The sequence below is a fragment of the Bufo bufo genome, chromosome 3 (genome assembly GCF_905171765.1).
Source record: "Bufo bufo chromosome 3, aBufBuf1.1, whole genome shotgun sequence".
Taxonomy (NCBI): domain Eukaryota; kingdom Metazoa; phylum Chordata; class Amphibia; order Anura; family Bufonidae; genus Bufo; species Bufo bufo.
In genome coordinates, this window is record NC_053391.1 from 61,936,988 (window position 1) to 61,956,717 (window position 19,730).

The following is a 19,730-nucleotide window of genomic DNA, read 5'->3' on the forward strand; positions in this document are numbered from 1 at the left end:
AACGAATTTGCGCCTGTGGCACCGCGCGAACTAGTCGCGTGGGCTTCCCCCAACGGCTTGTAACCACCCGTCTTGCAAGGGGGGAGAGGGCTGCCTTGTGTAACGAAGAACTGCTCGCGGTGAAATGGAGAGACAAGCGTGACGTTTACATGCTCTCCTCCATTCACGCAGACACGACAATCCAAATTGAGCGAGCAACCCGTGTCATTGAAAAGCCCCTCTGTGTCCACGACTATAATGCGCTCATGGGAGGGGTGGACTTCAATGACCAGATGTTGTCTCCGTATTTAGTTTACCGCAGAACCAGACGCTGGTATAAGAAGGTGTCTGTATATTTAATTCAATTGGCGCTGTATAATAGTTTTGTTCTCTACAGTAAGGCTGGGAGAACACGATCCTTCCTCAAATTCCAGGAAGAGATCATCGAGAACCTCCTTTATTCAGGAGGTTCCGTGGCCCCATCCACCAGTGTAGTTAGCCGTCTACACGAGCGACATTTCCCCAGTGTCGTTCCTGGTACCTCAACCCAACCGTCACCCCGAAAAAGATGTCGTGTCTGTAGCAGGAGTGGAATAAGGCGTGACACCCGCTATTTCTGTCCTGACTGTCCTGACCACCCTGCCCTATGCTATGGAGAGCGTTTCCGGAAGTACCACACACAGGTACACCTAGCATAGGGATTGCATCTCACAGGACAGGCACACAGGGCTATTAGGGCCCTTACACTCACAGCTGCTGCAAACCTCTCCTTTCACCTGGGATAAAGTGCATAACGTACTTCGCCACATCTTTGGGCGATTTGCGCTTTGCACATTGTCCCATGGGGAAGGAGAGGTTTGTTCTATAAAGGTAAAAAAAACTAAACAAAAAAAAAATACTGGTAAGTAAAAAGGTTAATGTTCAGTTAAAAAAGTTAAAAAAAGTTTAATATGTTCTGTTCAAAAGTTAATAAATTTATTGCGTTGCGGCCTGTTTTTTTCTTTTTTGTTTTGTTTTTTTTACCTTCCAGGTGGACCAACCGATCGACTAGCTGCAGCACTGATGTGAACTCACTATGCCCATCAGCGAATACCTTAGGGTGTCTACTTTCTGAAATGGGGTCATTTGTGGGGTGTTTGTACTGTCTGGGCATTGTAGAACCTCAGGAAACATGACAGGTGCTCAGAAAGTCAGAGCTGCTTCAAAAAGCGGAAATTCAAATTTTTGTACCATAGTTTGTAAACGCTATAACTTTTACCCAAACCATTTTTTTTTTTACCCAAACATTTTTTTTTTATCAAAGACATGTAGAACAATAAATTTAGAGAAAAATTTATATATGGATGTCGTTTCTTTTGCAAAATTTTACACCTGAAAGTGAAAAATGTCATTTTTTTGCAAAAAAAACGTTAAATTTCGATTAATAACAAAAAAAGTAAAAATGTCAGCAGCAATGAAATACCACCAAATGAAAGCTCTATTAGTGAGAAGAAAAGGAGGTAAAATTCATTTGGGTGGTAAGTTGCATGACCGAGCAATAAACGGTGAAAGTAGTGTAGGTCAGAAGTGTAAAAAGTGGCCTGGTCTTTCAGGGTGTTTAAGCACTGGGGGCTGAGGTGGTTAAGTTGCTTATCTTTTTGTTTTATTTTTTATTATAGTACTGCTTATTTTAATTTTATTTTTTACTTTCAATATTGCTTCTTTTTTATTTTATTTACTTACAGTAGTTTAATATTGCTTATTTTTAATTTAATTTTTTTATTTTTAATATTTCTTTTTTATTTTATTTTATTTAGTATTTATGTTTAGTTTAGTATTTTTTTAGTTATTTATTGCTTTTTTAGTTCATATTTTTTATTTTATCATTGTTTATTTTTTATTTTATTTCTTTTTATTTTAACGCTGCTTATTTTTTTTTTCTACATTCCTGGAAAACTCTTTCAAAGTAGACAGCTCATGCTAGCCTTTTCTGGTTGTATCTGGCATGCATAAATATTTAAGGACCTTTCATCTTCTGACATTTATATTTTATTAAAGGGGTTTTCCAACAAAGTGCCTTTATAAAGGATAAGGGCACTTTGTTGGAAAACCCCTTTAATAAAATATAAATGTCAGAAGATGAAAGGTCCTTAAATATTTATGCATGCCAGATGCACAGGACCCCTTATCCACAGGACCTCCCCATGACAATGGAGGTGTCTGATTTTCCTTGTGAATGGTGCTGCAGTGAGCATACTGTACCTGATTACTGCTCCATTTTACGGGACTGCTGGAAGGTGAGCCGAGAGCCTTCTCCAAAAGCTTCCGGCTCCCAGCTATCAATTATCCCGATTCTATGAATACGGGATAACTGTTCTTTGTTGGACACCCACTCATTACTTATACTGCCCATGTACTGACAATTCTGGAAAATCTTTTTTTTAGAACTCTGTGTTGTGCCATTCCTCTGTTAATCCTCTAGGAAATAAACGAACATTCGGGTGTTTCCATGCCCCTTTTCTTCAGGATTTGTACAGTCAGACATTGACGACACTGACTAGACAGTTTCAGAGTGTGTAGAGTCATAACCTGTGGTAAAGGAAAAGGTAATGCCCAGTTGTCAGTGTTTCATTCATTTCTAGGAGCAATAACAGAGGACTGGGATGTAAGAGATGTTCCCTATTTATTATTTCATGGTTTATGCAAGTATTTCCTAAAACAGACATGTCAGGGGAGGTAACAGTTGCCCTCTGAATTGGCGGTCTAGTCTGCTTTCTTCCAGAAACAGTGCCACCCTTGTACCATGGGATGTGTCTGGTATTGCAGCTCAGTCTCATTCAAATGAAAACTGTAATAACCGGATACAGTCCCTGGAAACATAGTCGTTCATTGATATATTTGTGATTAATGATGTTGTGGGAATTAATCAGATTCCAGAAACAGCGTTGTCCTTGTCCGTGGGCTGTGTATTGTGTTACGGATTGGCTCCTGAGCTGCAATACCAACTACAGCCTATGGATATCAGTGGCGCTGTTTCTAGAATCTTATAAAACCCCTTTAAATTGGTTTACCAAGAGTTTAAAATTATTGGCCCATCCTCAGGGTCGGTCATCAATATCTGATTGATATCCCCGGAGATTAGCTTTTTGAATAGTCCACGGTGCGGTGCTGTGGCCTCAAAGTACAGCGCCATACATTGTATAGTGGCAGTGCTTGGTATTGCAGCTCAGGTCCTTTCACATGAATGGGACAAGGCCATGTCATTAATGAACATGACATCACTGGCCTCTTCAAACAGCTAATTGGCGAGGGTGTCGGGAGTTTGACCTCCACTTCTCAGATATTGATGACCTGTCCTGAGGATTGGTCAATATTTAAAGAGGACCTTTAATTGGTGTGTAGTAAAGGAGATAAATATCTGTACCTGCGGGGTACCCTCTGCTGTGCTGCCACCCTGCCTGTTTTTTTTTTAAAAATAGCGCTCCTGCGCCCTGTTATGGCCCCCTGCAAATTTTACACTCAGTATGCTAAAAAGAAAAACCTCCCTGGCCGTGATGCTCTGCGCTGCGATTGAACAGCGCTACAGCCAGGGGAGAAGGAGACGCCCACAGAGAAAGACTGCGTCTCCTCCCCATTGCTCCACAGGCAGGGTGGAAGCACAGCAGGGGGTACCCCGCAGGTACAGATATTTATCTCCCTTACTACAAACCAATAAAAGGTCCTCTTTAAAGAGGTTCTCTGGGCTTTTAATACTGATGACCTGTCCTTGGAAAAGGTCAACAATATCAGATTGGCGGGGGTCCGACACCCAGCACCCCCCGCCAATCAGCTGTATAAAGGGAAGATGTGCGCTTGTGCCGTCTCCCTTCTCTCTTCATGCTCGATACTGCTATGTCTATGGCAAGCAGAAAGAGAGAAGGGAGACGACGCGTGCGCACTGCGCATGTCTTCCCTTCATACGGCTGTTCGGCAGGGGTTTTAGATCTGATATTGAGGACCGATCCTGAGGAAAGGCTGGAAAACCTCTTTAACTAATTCCTGGAAAACCAGGCAGATGTATAAATAGTGATAAGTGAATCAATTTTGTGTGAATTCAATTTGCTTAGTAGCGGCACAAGCACAGAGGTTCTGCTGCTGCTGGCTGAGCAGCCCAGATTCCGACTGTGCATGCGCCACTACACTTCTCAGTGTACCCAGATGTCAGTATTGCATGCACAGTCATTATATGTGCTGCTCCGGTAGTAGCAGCAGAACCTCTGTGCTTGTACTGCTACGGGTGCAGGCGTGAGATGGACACGGCTAGATGAGATGTCTGACTCTGTCAATCACGGGAGAGGATGGAGTCTCTTCTGCAGCGGAGCCAGCCCCTCGCTGCTCAAGGAGGCAGATCTTTGATTGACTTGGATTCGTACTGATTGATTTGCTAATCAAGAAATATGAATTATAAGAACGTTTCTTAGGCAGGGTGCTCCTTAAAGGGGTTATCCTGGAAAAGATAATGATGACATCCTCAGGACAGCGCTGGACATCGTATAGTGGCAGTGCTTGGTATTTCTGCTCAGCCCCATTGACTTAAATAGGACTGAGCTGCAACGAGGTCACGTGACCCATGTACAGTGATGTCAGTGGCCTAGGAAGAGGCTGCGGCGCTCAAGGCTAACAGCTCTAACAGCTGATCGGTGGGGGTCCCAGGTTTTGCACCCCCACAGATCTGATACTGATGACCAAAAATATGTTTGCGTGCCTGAGCTGTAAGTCATAAATATCTTTTCCTGGATGACCCCTTTGACCCCTTGATTGTTGAGGGACAAGTTTCTAATGGCAGCATTTAATATTGCATATGATGTAGCGGGAAGCTGGAAAAATTCTAATTTTCGTTTTTACGCCATTCTATGCAGTAAAATGAACCTGTTACTTCTATTCTCAATTTAAGCGATGCCACATTTGCATTGTTTTCCTTGTGTTTTACTACTTTTAAAGAAAAGTGGAAATTATTTTTGCTTTGCATCTCCATATTCTGACCCCTATAGCTGTTTGAGAACTCGCGTTTCGTGGGATGATCTGTCGTTTTCAGTGATAGCGTTCTGGAGTGCGTATGACTTTGTGATCACTCTTTAGTCAATTTTATTGGAAGATGAAGTGATGAAAAAAATGACAAATCAACTATCTGGATTTTTTTCTGTTACTGTGTTCACTGTACGGGATAAAAATGTTTTTATTTTAATAGCAAAGATGCGGCGGTACAAATTATGTTTGTTTTTATAATAGGGAAAAGGAGATGAATTGAATTTTTTATATTTTTAAAAACGTCTTTCTTTTTTTACTTGTTTTTAGTTATATTAAGTCCCCCTAGGGGACTTAAACATGCAAACATTAGATTGCTTCTCCCATACACTGCAATGAGTCACCATTGCAGTCTATGGGAGATTTGCTATGTTTCTATGAAGCCCTCTCACATACAGGGTTCCATAGGAACCATGGAGCCCTGCCTGTGAGAGGGCTCCATAGGCAGGACTCTATAGGAATTATTGCTGTGGTAGCTTTGGATCTTTCCTAAGGCTTGAGGCTACGCCAACGAACAAACGGCTCCCCTGATCTTGGGCCGGGGGAGATATTCAGGCCCTGGGGGCGAGCTGTGGTCTTTGATCACTTTATTGCTAATCACAGACATTAGCTCTGGATGTCTACTGTTTCTGAGCTGGCATAATGTTTAAAGACCCGGCTTCCACTGTACATGTATGTCAGAGGTCAGAAAGGGGCTAAGAGGATGTCAGCTGGTTATGTTGTCGTATGTAAAAACAGCATTTTGAGCTACATTCAGATGGACAATATTTTAGAATGAATTTAGGCAGCACGGTGGCTCAGTGGTTAGCACTGGGGCCTCGTAGCGCTGAGTTCCTGAGTTCCAATCCGATCAGGGACATCTACCTGGAGTTTGTATGTACTCCCTGTAGGTGTATTCGGTTTTCTCCCACAATCCCAAAAATGTACAAATAGGCAAACTGGATTCCTACAAAATTTACCCAAGTGTGTGTTGGGGGTGAGTGCCTATATGGCAGCCATTGACTTCCCAAGGAGTCGCCTCTGCCACACAACAAACCCTGCCCTTTGAGAAAAGTGCATTGCAAATGTTTGTCATTGTCATAGAATGATGAACAGCACCCAAACTAAACGCAGGCCCATTTGGGCACATTCACATAGTTGATTTTCCGCACATGGATTATCCATGCCGAGAAAACCACACCATGCCTATCCAGCTCTGATTGTCCAGCAGGACACATTCGCTGAAGCAAATGGGTTTGCAAGATACTGTAAATGGACCCTGGATGGATGGCATCTGTGTGTGGTCGATTTAAAAACTTGTCCGTGTTTATCATCCGGAATATAGACGAGTATCCTGTGTTCTACCTGAGCCCTTGGTTAATAGGAGATGAGTCTGATGTCCCCTTCTCTCCCCATCCCTCCTCCAACCCTCTCTGCGGTAGTTGACAGGCTGCTACTGTATGTTATACAGTATATGCACATGTACAGTCATGAGAAAAAGAAACTACACCCTCTTTGAATTCCATGGTTCTATGTATTAGGACATACAAAAAAGATAAACCCTTCAGCAGGCAGTAGTAGAAAGGATAGGATTAGGCCTCATGCACACGACCATATTCATTTTGAGGTCTGCAAATCGCGGATCTGCACCATCTATGTGCTTTTAACATCTGCATGTCTTTTCCGCAAGCGATGGAACATGTCATATTCAGGTCATCAAAATGTGGGCCACAAACTCACTAAAGTCAGTGAAGGTATCCTTATTTTTCTGATCGGCAATTTGCAGATACGGTTATGTTCATGAGGCTTTAGATACACAGCACAGTAGGCAGTATCACACATGAGAATCTTCGATACAGGAACAGATGACTGTATTGCAGACACAAGACACTAGCAGGATTCATGTATGGGTGTAGTAACATGGCCACAGGAGGTGTAGGAGGCCGAGTTACTGCCGATTGAACAGTGCGGGGGCGGGGCCAGCCTGGGACTCACTCTGCAGAGCATAAAGCTAGGTATATATGCATTGTGAGGGGTGTTAGGAGCACATAAAAATAATTTTTATTTTGGGACAACCTCTGTAAGCTGTGCTGCCATCATTTTTTTTTTAGAAAGAAGAGGCTTTCTCATGGCAACCCTTCCAAACAAGCCACACTTTTTTTCTAAATGAACTTGAACATTTAACATGTTGAGGCCTTTCGTGTCTTACATGTAGCTCTTGGGTTTTTTGCAATTGTCTCAACTTGAGGTGAATTTGCTAGGACATCCACTGCTAGGGAGATTCTCAACTGTTGTGAATATTTTCCACTGGTGAATACTCTTTCTCAATGTGGAATGTACTTTAAATTGTTTGGAAATAGCCTTATAAGTAGTGTTGAGCGAACTTCTGTTTTAAGTTCGGCGTCTAAAGTTCGGCTTCCGGTTAGCGGAGAATCCCGATATGGATTCCGAATTCCGTTGTGGTCCGTGGTAGCAGAATCAATAATTGGCCATTATTGATTCCGCTACCACGGACCACAACGGAATTCGGAATCCATATCGGGATTCTCCGCTAACCGGAAGCCGAACTTTAGACGCCGAACTTAAAACAGAAGTTCGCTCAACACTACTTATAACCCTTCCCAGACTGATGGGCGGCAGCAACAATTGCTTCTCTAAGATCATTGCTGTTGTCTTTTCTTCCTGGCATTGTGTTAACAGGGGTCTGAATGCTACAGACCTGCAAACTGCCAAGACGTCTGTTTTTATAGAGCTGGTCCTACTTCCTGATAATCAATTAGTCAAGGACTTTTGATTATCAGCACCTGGCTGCTACTTAGGCTACTTTCACACTGGCGTTTTGGTTTCCGTTTGTGAGATCCATTCAGGGCTCTCCCTTAGTGCATTGTCAATGGATAAGGATCCGCTCAGAATGCATTAGTTTGCCTCCGTTCCGCTTTGGAGGCGGACACCAAAATGCGGGTTGCAGCGTTTTGGTGTCCGTCTGACGAAACTGAGCCAAACTGATCCGTCCTGACACACAATGCAAGTCAAAGGGGACGGATCCGTTTTCACTGACACAATCTGGCACAATAAAAAACGGATCCGTCCCCCATTGACTTTCAATGGTGTTCAAGACGGATCCCTTTTGGCTATGTTAAAGATAATACAAACGGATCCGTTCTGAATGGATGCATGCGGTTGTATTATCTGAACGGATGCGTTTGTGCAGATCCATGACGAATCCGCACCAAACGCGAGTGTGAAATTAGCCTTATCCTCTTACTTCCTATGGAAGCAGTAAAGCCTCATTCACACGTCAGTGTTCTCCACGTACATTTGCTGTACATGTTTTCCACGGACAGCACACGTCCCCATTCATTTTAATGTGTGTATTCACACATCAGTGTTTTAGCACGGTCTATGGGTCTGTGTTTTTAGCACGGATGCATGATCTATTTTGTACGTGTTCATCACGCCCATTATAGTCTATAGATTCGTGAAAACCATGGATGCAACGCGGATACCATCCGTGTTGCATCAGTGTTTCGCGGATCATTAGGAGAAGATGCTTTGAAAATTATTTTTCAGCTGTTCAGTGTCAGTGAGACACGGATGGCACAAGGACAGCAAAAAACGGACACGCAGACCCAACACTGATCCTTCATACACAGCTTCATGGATGCATCACTGATCACCTTCTCACGGATTTCAGCACGGACATGGACGTGTGAATGAGGCTTAACCCTTTCGCTACCAGAGCTGTACATGTACGGCGCTGGAGCAATAGGCAAACATGGCGCCCGATTGCATGTTTCAAACAGCAGAGACCTGCGGCTAATTACTATAATGCCGATCGCAGTAATTAAAGCCTTTAGATGCCATGATCAAGTGAGATCAGGGCATCTAAATGGTCTTCCAGGCTGTTACCGTCATCCTCAGGGGTCAGTGAGGATGGATTACTCGATTTGAATGCGCTCCGCCTCGCAGAAGAGACTTAGAGCATTCAAACTGCAATTCTTATTTTGGCCACATAAGAAAGGAGCAATAGACAGGAATAAATGCATTTAAAAAATACAGGATTGTTCAAAATTAAAAATTAAAAAAATGGATTTTGTAGGCTCAAATCCGAGTTTCAAAATCATTACAAAAAAAAGTTTAAAAAAAACTGTTTAAAAAAATATAAAAAAAGTTAAAATATAAAAGTTGAAATCACCCCCCTTTCCGTATAATAAAAAATAAATGCCTAAATAGCAAAAAATATAAACATCATGGGCGTTACCGCGACCGAAAACGCCCATACTATTAAAATATAAAAATATTTTTCCAATACAGCGAATGGCATAACGGAAAAAAGGGTCAAAATGGCCAATTTGCCATTTTTTTTTATTGCTTCTCTTTCCCCAAAAAAGTCACACACACCAAAATGGTATCAATAAAAACTACAGATTGTCCCACAAAAAATAAGCCCCACACAGCTCAGTAGATATAACTTAAAAAGTTATGGATGTCAGAATATGGTTATGTAAAAAAAAATGTACGGTATTTTTTTTTCAAAGTTTAATATTTTTTTTACACTATTTAGACATAAAAAAAAACTATACATAATGGTGTATCATTGTAATCATACTGACCCAGAGAATGAAGGGCATGGGTCAGTTTTGCCGCAAATGGAACACCAGTGGAACAATTACACCCCATTTGGATTTTTTTTTTTTTCTGCTTCCCACTACATTGTATGCCATAATTAATGGTGGCATTAGAAACTTGTCCCACCAAAAATAAGCCCTCATACAGCTATGTGAACGGAAATTTAAAAAAAGTTATTGCTCAAGGAAGATGGGGAAGAAAAATGAAAATGAAAAAAATGAAAAAAATATATATTTACTCATTTTTTCACACACAGATCAGAATTTTGCCCTAATTTCTGTTAAATACTTAAAGAGGTGGTGTATTTACCTAAGCTTTATACCTTCTAAGGACCATGGGGGTCATTTATCAAACTGGTGTAAAGTAGAACTGGCTTAGTTGCCCATAGCAACCAATCAGATTCCTCTTTTCATTTTCCAAAGGAGCTTTCCAAAATGAAAGGAGGAATCTGATTGGTTACTATGGTTTGATAAATGATCCCCCCATTTTTTTTATGACCTGATGCAAAAAACCAAAGAATTCAAAGAGGGTGTACTTCATTTTTCTTAGCACTGTACAAAGCAGCTTATGAATCACTGGCCTGAGAGGTGGAAGGGAGAAGTGGGGTTAGTGGTCCTCTTTTGAGTACACCAGACTCATACTTGAGTCCTTTGTATTCTTTCGGTACTTCTATTAGACAAATGGCCCAACAGTGTTTTGTTCCATTTTGGCTTTTAGGAGTACAGACCTGTACAGACATATGTAACGCCCCAGAGTGGCATTACCACATTTGCACCTCGCTATTGTTTTTATTGGTTAACCTCATGTCATCATGTGTATTTATTCCAGGTTCAAACACTGTGTTTTTGCTATTTTGCAACTGTTATGTTAATGTAATGTGCCTGGTTCACCAGCAGGTGGCAGCAAACATGGCAGAGCTGCAGTTACATAGAATGGAGCTTTCCATTCTATTCTAACCCCCCTCTGTGGAGAAGTGGGCGATTTCCTGTAGGAAGGGTGGGGACTAGTTCTAGGAGTAGTTAGTTTACCCCCAGCTAGGGGAAGGGAGTGCAGCTGGGCATGTCTCTGCTGGACGTGCCCAGGTCAAGCAAAACCAAGCCAGAGCACCTTCAGCTCTGCTGAATATGGAGGCCACAGTTTGGAGCCTCAGGAGCCAGGAAGAGATTTCTCTGGCCTAATTAAGAGAGAGACTACAAAGAGAGAAGTTGCAGCATAAAGGAGAAGCTGAGTTATACAGCCAGCCTGTCAACACACCAGAGCCAGAGAGCAACAGATGTAGCAGAGTTGAGTTTGCCTGCCAGAGTATTCACGTTAAAGCATGCCTGGACCAAGATAAATTCTGTAAACTGTTATGGAAAACGTTTACCAAAGTAAAGCTGCTATTCAACTTCATCACAAGGTCTGGACTCAAATTATTTCTTTCATCCCTCAATTACTACCCCCTATTTGTCTGCTTCGGAGCCAACGCCTGGGGTTCCAGCTGTATCCAGGTAGGAGCACCGTAACACTCATACAACATTAAGGGACATTTTAGGCCCCCCATACCACTCGGCCATTCCTACACTTTTTGTGCCATAAACGCTGCGTAGGAGGGACGCCTGAAGAGGACATACCCTGTAAGATGTAGCATGAAAAAGAAGGGCGGGTTGGGAGGGTACACAGCACCGACGCTGAGTCCGAAGGGGAACACCTGTCAGATTAATGAAGGCTGCTGACGACCCTCCCACAAATCCAGGCCAATAAATCGGCCTTCATACTTATTCCGTGTCGTTCTGTTTTTTTTTGCTGACTGTATACGGAACCATTCATTTCAATGGGTCTGCAAAAAAAACGGAAGGTACTCTGTGTGCATTCTGTTTCCGTATTTCTGTTCCGCTGAAAAATAGAACATGTCCTATTATTGTCCTCATTACGGACAAGGATAGTACTGCTCTATGAAGGGCCAGCTGTTCCGTTCCTCAAAATACGGAATGCACACAGATGTCATCCGTATTTTTTGCGGATCTGTTTTTTGCGGACCGCAAAATACATACAGTCGTGTTCAAGAGGCATTAAGCTAATTGATGAATACCTGAATTGGGAGGTGCTTCCATCATCCCACTCATAGAGGTCTGGACAAGCACCAGATGAAGCCATTCTTTCTCGGTTTCTTGAGAGTCCAATCCAGAAATCTCCATCCGATTTTCCAGATCCTGAATTTGTAAGATTTTGTAGCATTCTCTCAATGAGTTTTTGCTCTGCTTCACTTTCAATGCTCAGAAGATGGCCTCCTTCCACATCGCAGACTTGATGTGCCTGATGGTAGCCAACCCGTGCTGTTAAGTCTTGAAAAAAAGCTATTTTGTAGCATGGATGTTTATAATCTGCATAACAAACCTTCCGACCTGTAATAAAAAGAAAAAAAATCTGATAAAACATCACAAGAGGATTACATTTAGCAATGTATATATTTAACATTAAATGGGTTTTCCCAGACTTTAACCTCTTAGTGACCAGCCTGTTCTGGCCATTACTGACCAAGCGTTTTTCTTCCTTTTTACATTGTCGCGTTCCAAGAGCTATAACTTTTTTATTTGTCCGTCTATATAGCTTTATGAGGGCTTGTTTTTTGCAGGACAAGTTTTAGTTTTTAATTGTGCCATTTTGGGGTACACATAACATTCTGATTAACTTTTATTAACTCTTTCTGGGAGGGAGATGGAAAAAACAGCAATACTGCCACTGCGTTTTTACACTATAAATTTAACGGCGTTAATTTTTTGGCATAAATAAGATAATATCTTTATTCTCTGGGTCAGTACGATTACAGTGATACCAAATACATATAGTTTTTTTTTACAACTTTTTTGCAATAAAACCCCTTTTCATTAAAGAAATTTTTTTTTGCATTGCCAATTCCCAAGACCCATAACTTTTTTATTTTTCTATATATGGAGTTGTGTGAGGGCTTTATTTTTGGGGGACGACTTGTATTTTTCATTGGTATCTTTTAGGAGTAAATGGTGCTTTTTAATCGCTTATTACGTTTTTTCGGTGGCAACTAAGAATAAATTATCAATTCTTTTTTTTTTACGGCGTTCACCGTAGGGAAAATTTACAAGATATTTATGTAGTCCCGGTTGTTAAGGACGCGGCAAAACCAAACATATGGGGAAGATTATTTTTTTTTGCAATTTTTTTCATTGAAAAGCTGTTTTCAATGGGATAAAAAGCGTAATTTTTTCTAGAGAGGCGCATCCAGCTGGAAATTACTCAAGGCCGGTCTGGGGCCTACATCAGACCCCAGGCAGCATTCACACACATCAGCACCCCGCAATCGCATTTTTGGGGTGCTGATGGGAGACAGAGGGAGTCCACTCCCTCTATCAGCACTCTTAATGCGGCGGGGGCCATTGCATGCAGCATGTAAAGTATTAAACAGCCAGGATCGGCACTCCTGCTGGTCCGGGCTGTTAGAGCAGGGCCGCGGTTCTCATGTGAGAGCCGGGGACCCAAGCAGCGCTTAGACTGGGCCGCCGTAAAAAAAGCGATGGCTCAGCCTAAGGCCCCTTAGTGACCGCCGTAAAAAAAAATGGGTGGTCACTAAGGGGTTAAAAGTGGGGGAAAAAAATTATAAAATCTTCCAGCACCTGAACTAAAGTGTCCATATTTCCAGCAGTGAAAGGTTAAAGGGGTTTTCTGAGACTTTGATACTGATGACCTATCCTTATTTCCCGGTACAAATTAATTTATGAAGTTTTTACTAGAGATGAGCAAATTTTTCAAAAGTTCGATTCGGCTGATTCTCCAAATAAAAATAAATATATTTGCTTCGGGATGAATTACCTTGTCACGAAGCGCATTTTTTGGTAAGTAGTGGGTGCAATGAAAGGGAGCTATGACCATCATTGTATCCCTCAGTTGCCACATTCATACATGATTGAGGCATCTGAGTGTAAAAACAGTGTGAAATTAACATAATTTTTTAAAAATCAAACTTACTGTGTCCATTTGCTCGCGACAGGCTGGCCTTAAAGAGGACCTTTCACCTGTATGAACGATGTTAACTGAGTATGCTGCTATATAGAGCGGCGCCCGGGGATCTCACTGCACTTACTATTATCCCCGGGCGCCGCTCCGTTCTCCCGTTATAGGCTCCGGTACCTTTGCTTCTTAAGTTATAGTAGGCGGGTCTTCTCTTGTCCTGTGGGCGTCTCCTTCTCCTAGGCTGCAGCGCTGGCCAATCGCAGCGCACAGCTCACAGCCTGGGAGGTTTTTTTGTCCCAGGCTGTGAGCTGTGAGCTGCGATTGGCCAGAGCTGCAGCCTAGGAGAAGGAGACGCCCACAGGACAAGAGAAGACCCGCCTACTATAACTTAAGAAGCAAAGGTACCGGAGCCTAGAACGGGAGAACGGAGCGGCGCCCGGGGATAATAGTAAGTGCAGTGAGATCCCCGGGCGCCGCTCTATATAGCAGCATACTCAGTTAACATCGTTTATACAGGTGAAAGGTCCTCTTTAAGATCTGGTGCGAAATCTCGCGCGGCGCGAGATTACGCCGACCGAAGTGGTGATGTCATAAGTCACCACACACAGGATTTCGGCCGAGATCTTCAATCAAGATGGTGGCTGGCGGCCCATTGCGAGCAAATGGAGGTGGTAAGAAAGAATTTTTTGTTCTTTATACTATTTCAGGTTAAATCGATTTGCTTACACGAAGCACAAGGAAATTTGGCTTCGAGGCGAATCCAATTTATCCTGAAATTCGGATTGAATTCCTCTTCGTGGGATTTGATTAGCTCATCTCTAGGTATTACCCGAAGTCTCACGAGACTTTGCAAAGCAATAACTTCGGCTCAACGGAGCCAATACATTCTAATATTGTATGGAGCTCGACTAAGGATGTTTCATCTGAAGTCGATTCGCTCATCCCTAATAATACGTTAGACAGCATATGACAAATTCTAGAAACTTGGATGTTGAAAAAAATATCTTATTTTTCCATGTTTGTTCTCACTAGAAGCAATGCAGTACCATCCTGACTACTATTGATTCTAGCAGCCAAGAAGCTAACCTTGATCAACTAGCATCGGCAAAGGCTGAATCCATTTAATGGAAATCTGTATAATTTAGTCTTTATTTACTGCAATATTTTCATGCTTGGTATACCAGTGTTTGAGTAGAAAAACTGCCCCAAGCAGTCATATACAGTTGCAAGAAAAAGTATGTGAACCCTTTGGAATGATATGGATTTCTGCACAAATTGGTCATAAAATGTGATCTAAGTCACAACAATAGACAATCACAGTCTGCTTAAACTAATAACACACAAATAATTAAATGTTACCATGTTTTTATTGAACACACCATGTAAACATTGACAGTGCAGGTGGAAAAGTATGTGAACCCTTGGTAACTAGTTGAACCTCCTTTGGCATCAATAACTTCAACCAAACGTTTCCTGTAGTTGCAGATCAGACGTGCACAACGGTCAGGAGTAATTCTTGACCATTCCTCTTTACAGCACTGTTTCAGTTCAGCAATATTCTTGGGATGTCTGGTGTGAGTCGCTTTCTTGAGGTCATGCCACAGCATCTCAATCTGGTTGAGGTCAGGACTCTGACTGGGCCACTCCAGAAGGCGTATTTTCTTTTGTTTCACCCATTCTCTTGTTGATTTACTTCTATGCTTTGGGTCGTTGTCCTGTTGCAACACCCATCTTCTGTTAAACTTCAGCTGGTGGACAGATGGCCTTAAGTTCTCCTGCAAAATGTCTTGATAAACTTGGGAATTCATTTTTCCTTCGGTAATAGCAATCCGTCCAGGCCCTGATGCAGCAAAGCAGCTCCAAACCATGATGCCCCCACCACCATACTTCACAGTTGGGATGAGATTTTGATGTTGGTGTGCTGTACCTCTTTTTCTCCACACATAGTGTTGTCTGTTTCTTCCAAACAACTCATCTTTGGTTTCATCTCTCCACAGAATATTTTGCCAGTACTGCTGTGGAACATCCAGGTGCTCTTGTGCAAACTGTAAACGTACAGCAATGTTTTTTTTGGACAGCAGTGGCTTCCTCTGTGGTATCCTCCCATGAAATCCATTCTTGTTTAGTGTTTTACGTATCGTAGATTCGCTAACAGGGATGTTAGCATATGCCAGAGACTTTTGTAAGTCTTTAGCTGACACTCTAGGATTCTTCTTCACCTCATTGAGCAGTCTGTGCTGTGCTCTTGCAGTCATCTTTACAGGATGGCCACTCCTAGGGAGAGTAGCAGCAGTGCTGAACTTTCTCCATTTATAGACAATTTGTCTTACCGTGGACTGATGAACAGCAAGGCTTTTGGAGATACTTTTACAACCCTTTCAAGCTTTATGCAAGTCAACAATTCTTAATCGTAGGTCTTCTGAGAGCTCTTTTGTGCGAGGCATCATTCACATCATTCTTGTCAAAAGCAAACCCAGAACTGGTGTGTGTGTTTAATAGGGCAGGGCAGCTGTAACCAACACCTCCAATCTCATCTCATTAATTGGACTCCAGTTGGCTGACATCTCACTCCCATTAGCTCTTGGAGATGTCATTAGTCTATGGGTTAGTCTATGGGTTCACATACTTTTTCCACCTGCACTGTGAATGTTTACATGGTGTGTTCAATAAAAACATGGTAACATTTAATTCTTTGTGTGTTATTAGTTTAAGCTGACTGTGATTGTCTATTGTTGTGATTTAGATGAAGATCAGATCACATTTTATGACCAATTTGTGCAGAAATCCATATCATTCCAAAGGGTTCACATACTTTTTCTTGCTACTGTACTTGCTGGAAAAGACTTTGTTTGATTTGAGAAATATACTGTAATAAAAATGAAATTGACCCAAAGATGGTGCATCTCGTATCCTGCAATGAGCCCTGCAGGTCATGAATATTAGGGATTGTGGTTTCAGTACTGAAATAGACAAATGTTCCCCTCATGCACTTCATTCAACATGGTAAAGATGACATGAATGAATACTTTAAATGTTTTTTTTTTTCACATTTATATTTTCACTGGGTATGTCTTATATGAGGAGTCCACATCTGTCAGAAGAACAGAGGTCCCTGCCGTGCTTACAATAAGCTATGGCACCGTGATCTAGACTTATGATGATGTAGATAAAGGGTAGCTCTACTTATTTAAAGAATCCCAGATTAAATTACATTAAGCAGCTCCTAGACTACAAACTATTTATGAAGTTACTTGCTAAGGAGCTGCTGACTGTAGTCACTTGCTATGAAGCAACTGGCAGCGGATAGGTAATAAATGCCAATTTTGGAAAAACTGCTTTAAATAATGATTCCCATCTCAGACATTTCTGGCATATCCACAAGGTATGATGGATGCAGGTTCTGTTTCAGGCACCCCCAACTATTTCTAGAATCAAGGGCCCCGACCCCTTCTTCCTGAATGCATAGTCAAGATATAGTTGGAGCAATGAAAATGTCCAAGCTGGCTGTGCTATGCTATTTACACAAGTCCCAGACAAGTGAATGGGACTTATGAAAACAGTGTAGGACAGCAAGCTATGGTTTTTCCATAAGTTGTGAGATGTAGATGCAGCATGACTCCCAGTTTCTGTAGCCCTGACCACATCTAGGCAGGAGTTGGTTGGTGAAGAGGGTCCATCCTGAGATAAGAATAGACCTTTGTTCAAAGTGTTTGGATCTAGGTGAATTAAAATTAGGTATTGTATATATATACTTTGAAGGGGTTTCCAGGTATACTGTGGTTCTTAACAGATATTCTCATGTAATTTCCTACTAATGTTCCTAATGTTATTTTAACTGTTAATGCCTAGTAATGTATCAACATATCACTGTATAAATCAGTTGGGGTTAATAATCTTGACTCTGCCCCAGTAGGGGGTCTAAGGGGTTGAACTTAGAGCTGCCCCTAGCTCAGTTACAGTTGTGAGCTCCTGGAGGAAGTGAGAGAAAACTATATATGCTCACTCCTCAGAGAACTAGGCCTTCATCCCAGAGACTATGTCACGGATGGTGTACAGGAAACAAGATGATACAAATACAAACGATGACTCACTGGATCCACAACTAAGGAACAAAAAGGGAGACCCCTGCAATCGACCTGCCGCTCTCCCTTATTGCTCAGCCTATGCGACCACTCCAAAGGTGAATGGGCGCATATCCACGTACCTCGGCTATCTTAACCTGAAGGCCCTACAATAGTGAGGGGACACGACCACCGGCTCCCTACACAGACACGGAGGGAGTCAGGGTCACCTGAATCCAGACAACAGAAAATCATAAATACATAAACAGAACTTATCTGCAGACGACTGGGAGCTGAGGACAGCATGCACACACATTCCAGGAAGTTGTATCAGCCGCACCCTACTACCTTATGGGGAAGAATTTAAAGGGAGGTAATGAGTCTGACTGCATGACAGCTGAGATAGCCTAACGAGGTGAGGAACAGAAACCAAAACAAAGAAACTCAAGGGGGAGGATCTGAACGGCTCCTGTCAGAGCTTCTCAGCTGTCTGGTTGTGACAGTACCCCTCCCTCTAGGAGTGGACTCCGGACACTCAGGGCCCACCTTCTCAGGATGGGACCTATGGAAAGCCCTGATGAGGCGAGAGGCCTTAATGTCCGTCACTGGGACCCACATCCTCTCCTCAGGACCATAACCCTCCCAATGAACGAGGTACTGGAGGGAACCGCGGACAAGACGAGAATCCACAATCCTAGAGACCTGAAATTCAAGATTTCCATCAACAATAATCGGAGGAGGAGGCAAAGGCGAGGGTACAATAGGTTGAACATAAGGTTTCAATAAGAACTTATGAAAAACATTATGGATCTTCCAAGTCTGAGGAAGATCAAGACGGTAGGCAACAGGATTGATGACAGAGAGGATCTTGTAAGGCCCAATAAACCTAGGACCCAACTTCCAGGAGGGAACCTTCAATTTGATATTCTTGGTAGACAGCCACACCAAATCATCAACATTCAGGTCCGGACCAGGCACACGTCTCTTATCCGCCACACGCTTATATCTCTCACTCATGTTCTTTAGATTATCCTGAATCTTTTGCCAAATAGATGACAAAGACGAGGAGAATCTGTCCTCATCAGGCAAACCAGAAGAGCCCTCTCCAGAGAAAGTCCCAAACTGCGGATGAAACCCATATGCACCAAAAAATGGTGACTTATCAGAGGACTCCTGACGACGGTTATTTAAAGCAAACTCAGCAAGGGACAAAAAAGAACACCAATCCTCCTGATTCTCCGCCACAAAACAGCGCAGATATGTCTCCAGATTCTGATTGACACGCTCTGTCTGGCCATTCGACTGCGGATGGAAAGCAGAAGAGAATGACAAGCGAACCCCCAAGCGAGAACAGAAAGCCTTCCAGAATCTGGAAACAAACTGCGTGCCCCTATCAGAGACTATGTCTGAAGGAATCCCATGCAATTTGACAATGTGGTCAACAAATGCCTGCGCCAGCGTCTTAGCATTGGGCAAACCAGGAAAAGGGATAAAATGCACCATTTTGCTAAAACGGTCCACCACCACCAGAATCACAGACTTCCCCGAGGAACGAGGCAAGTCCGTTATGAAGTCCATGGACAGATGTGTCCAAGGACGGGAAGGAATGGGCAAAGGAAGGAGAGGACCTGATGGCCGTGAATGAGGGACCTTGGCACGAGCGCAAGTCTCGCAAGCTGCCACAAAACCCTCAACCGACTTACGAAGCGCAGGCCACCAGAATCTCCGAGCAATGAGATCCAGTGTGGCTCTTGTCCCCGGGTGCCCAGCAAGGACCGTATCGTGGTGTTCTTTAAAAATCTTGTGTCTCAAAGCGAGAGGCACAAACAACCTCCCAGGAGGACAAAGATCAGGAGCTTCTGACTGGGCTGCCTGCACCTCTGCCTCCAATTCAGGAAAAAGAGCAGAGACCACCACACCTTCAGCCAAAATGGGACCCGGGTCTTCAAAATTCCCACCTCCCGGGAAACAACGTGACAGGGCATCTGCCTTCACATTCTTAACCCCAGGGCGGAACGTAACAACAAAATTAAACCTTGAAAAGAACAAAGACCATCTGGCCTGTCTCGGGTT

General features: G+C 42.8%; 1 protein-coding gene across 3 annotated transcripts in view; it reads right to left on the minus strand.

Annotated features, from left to right (window-relative positions):
- Positions 1-19,730, minus strand: part of CHODL (chondrolectin) — a 154,902-nt gene that overhangs the window by 47,811 nt on the left and 87,361 nt on the right. For all 3 annotated transcript variants that reach the window (XM_040421772.1, XM_040421773.1, XM_040421771.1), the window contains exon 2: positions 11,702-12,014. In XM_040421772.1, the coding sequence (XP_040277706.1) occupies positions 11,702-12,014 (313 nt within the window). The remainder of the gene's footprint in view (positions 1-11,701; positions 12,015-19,730) is intronic.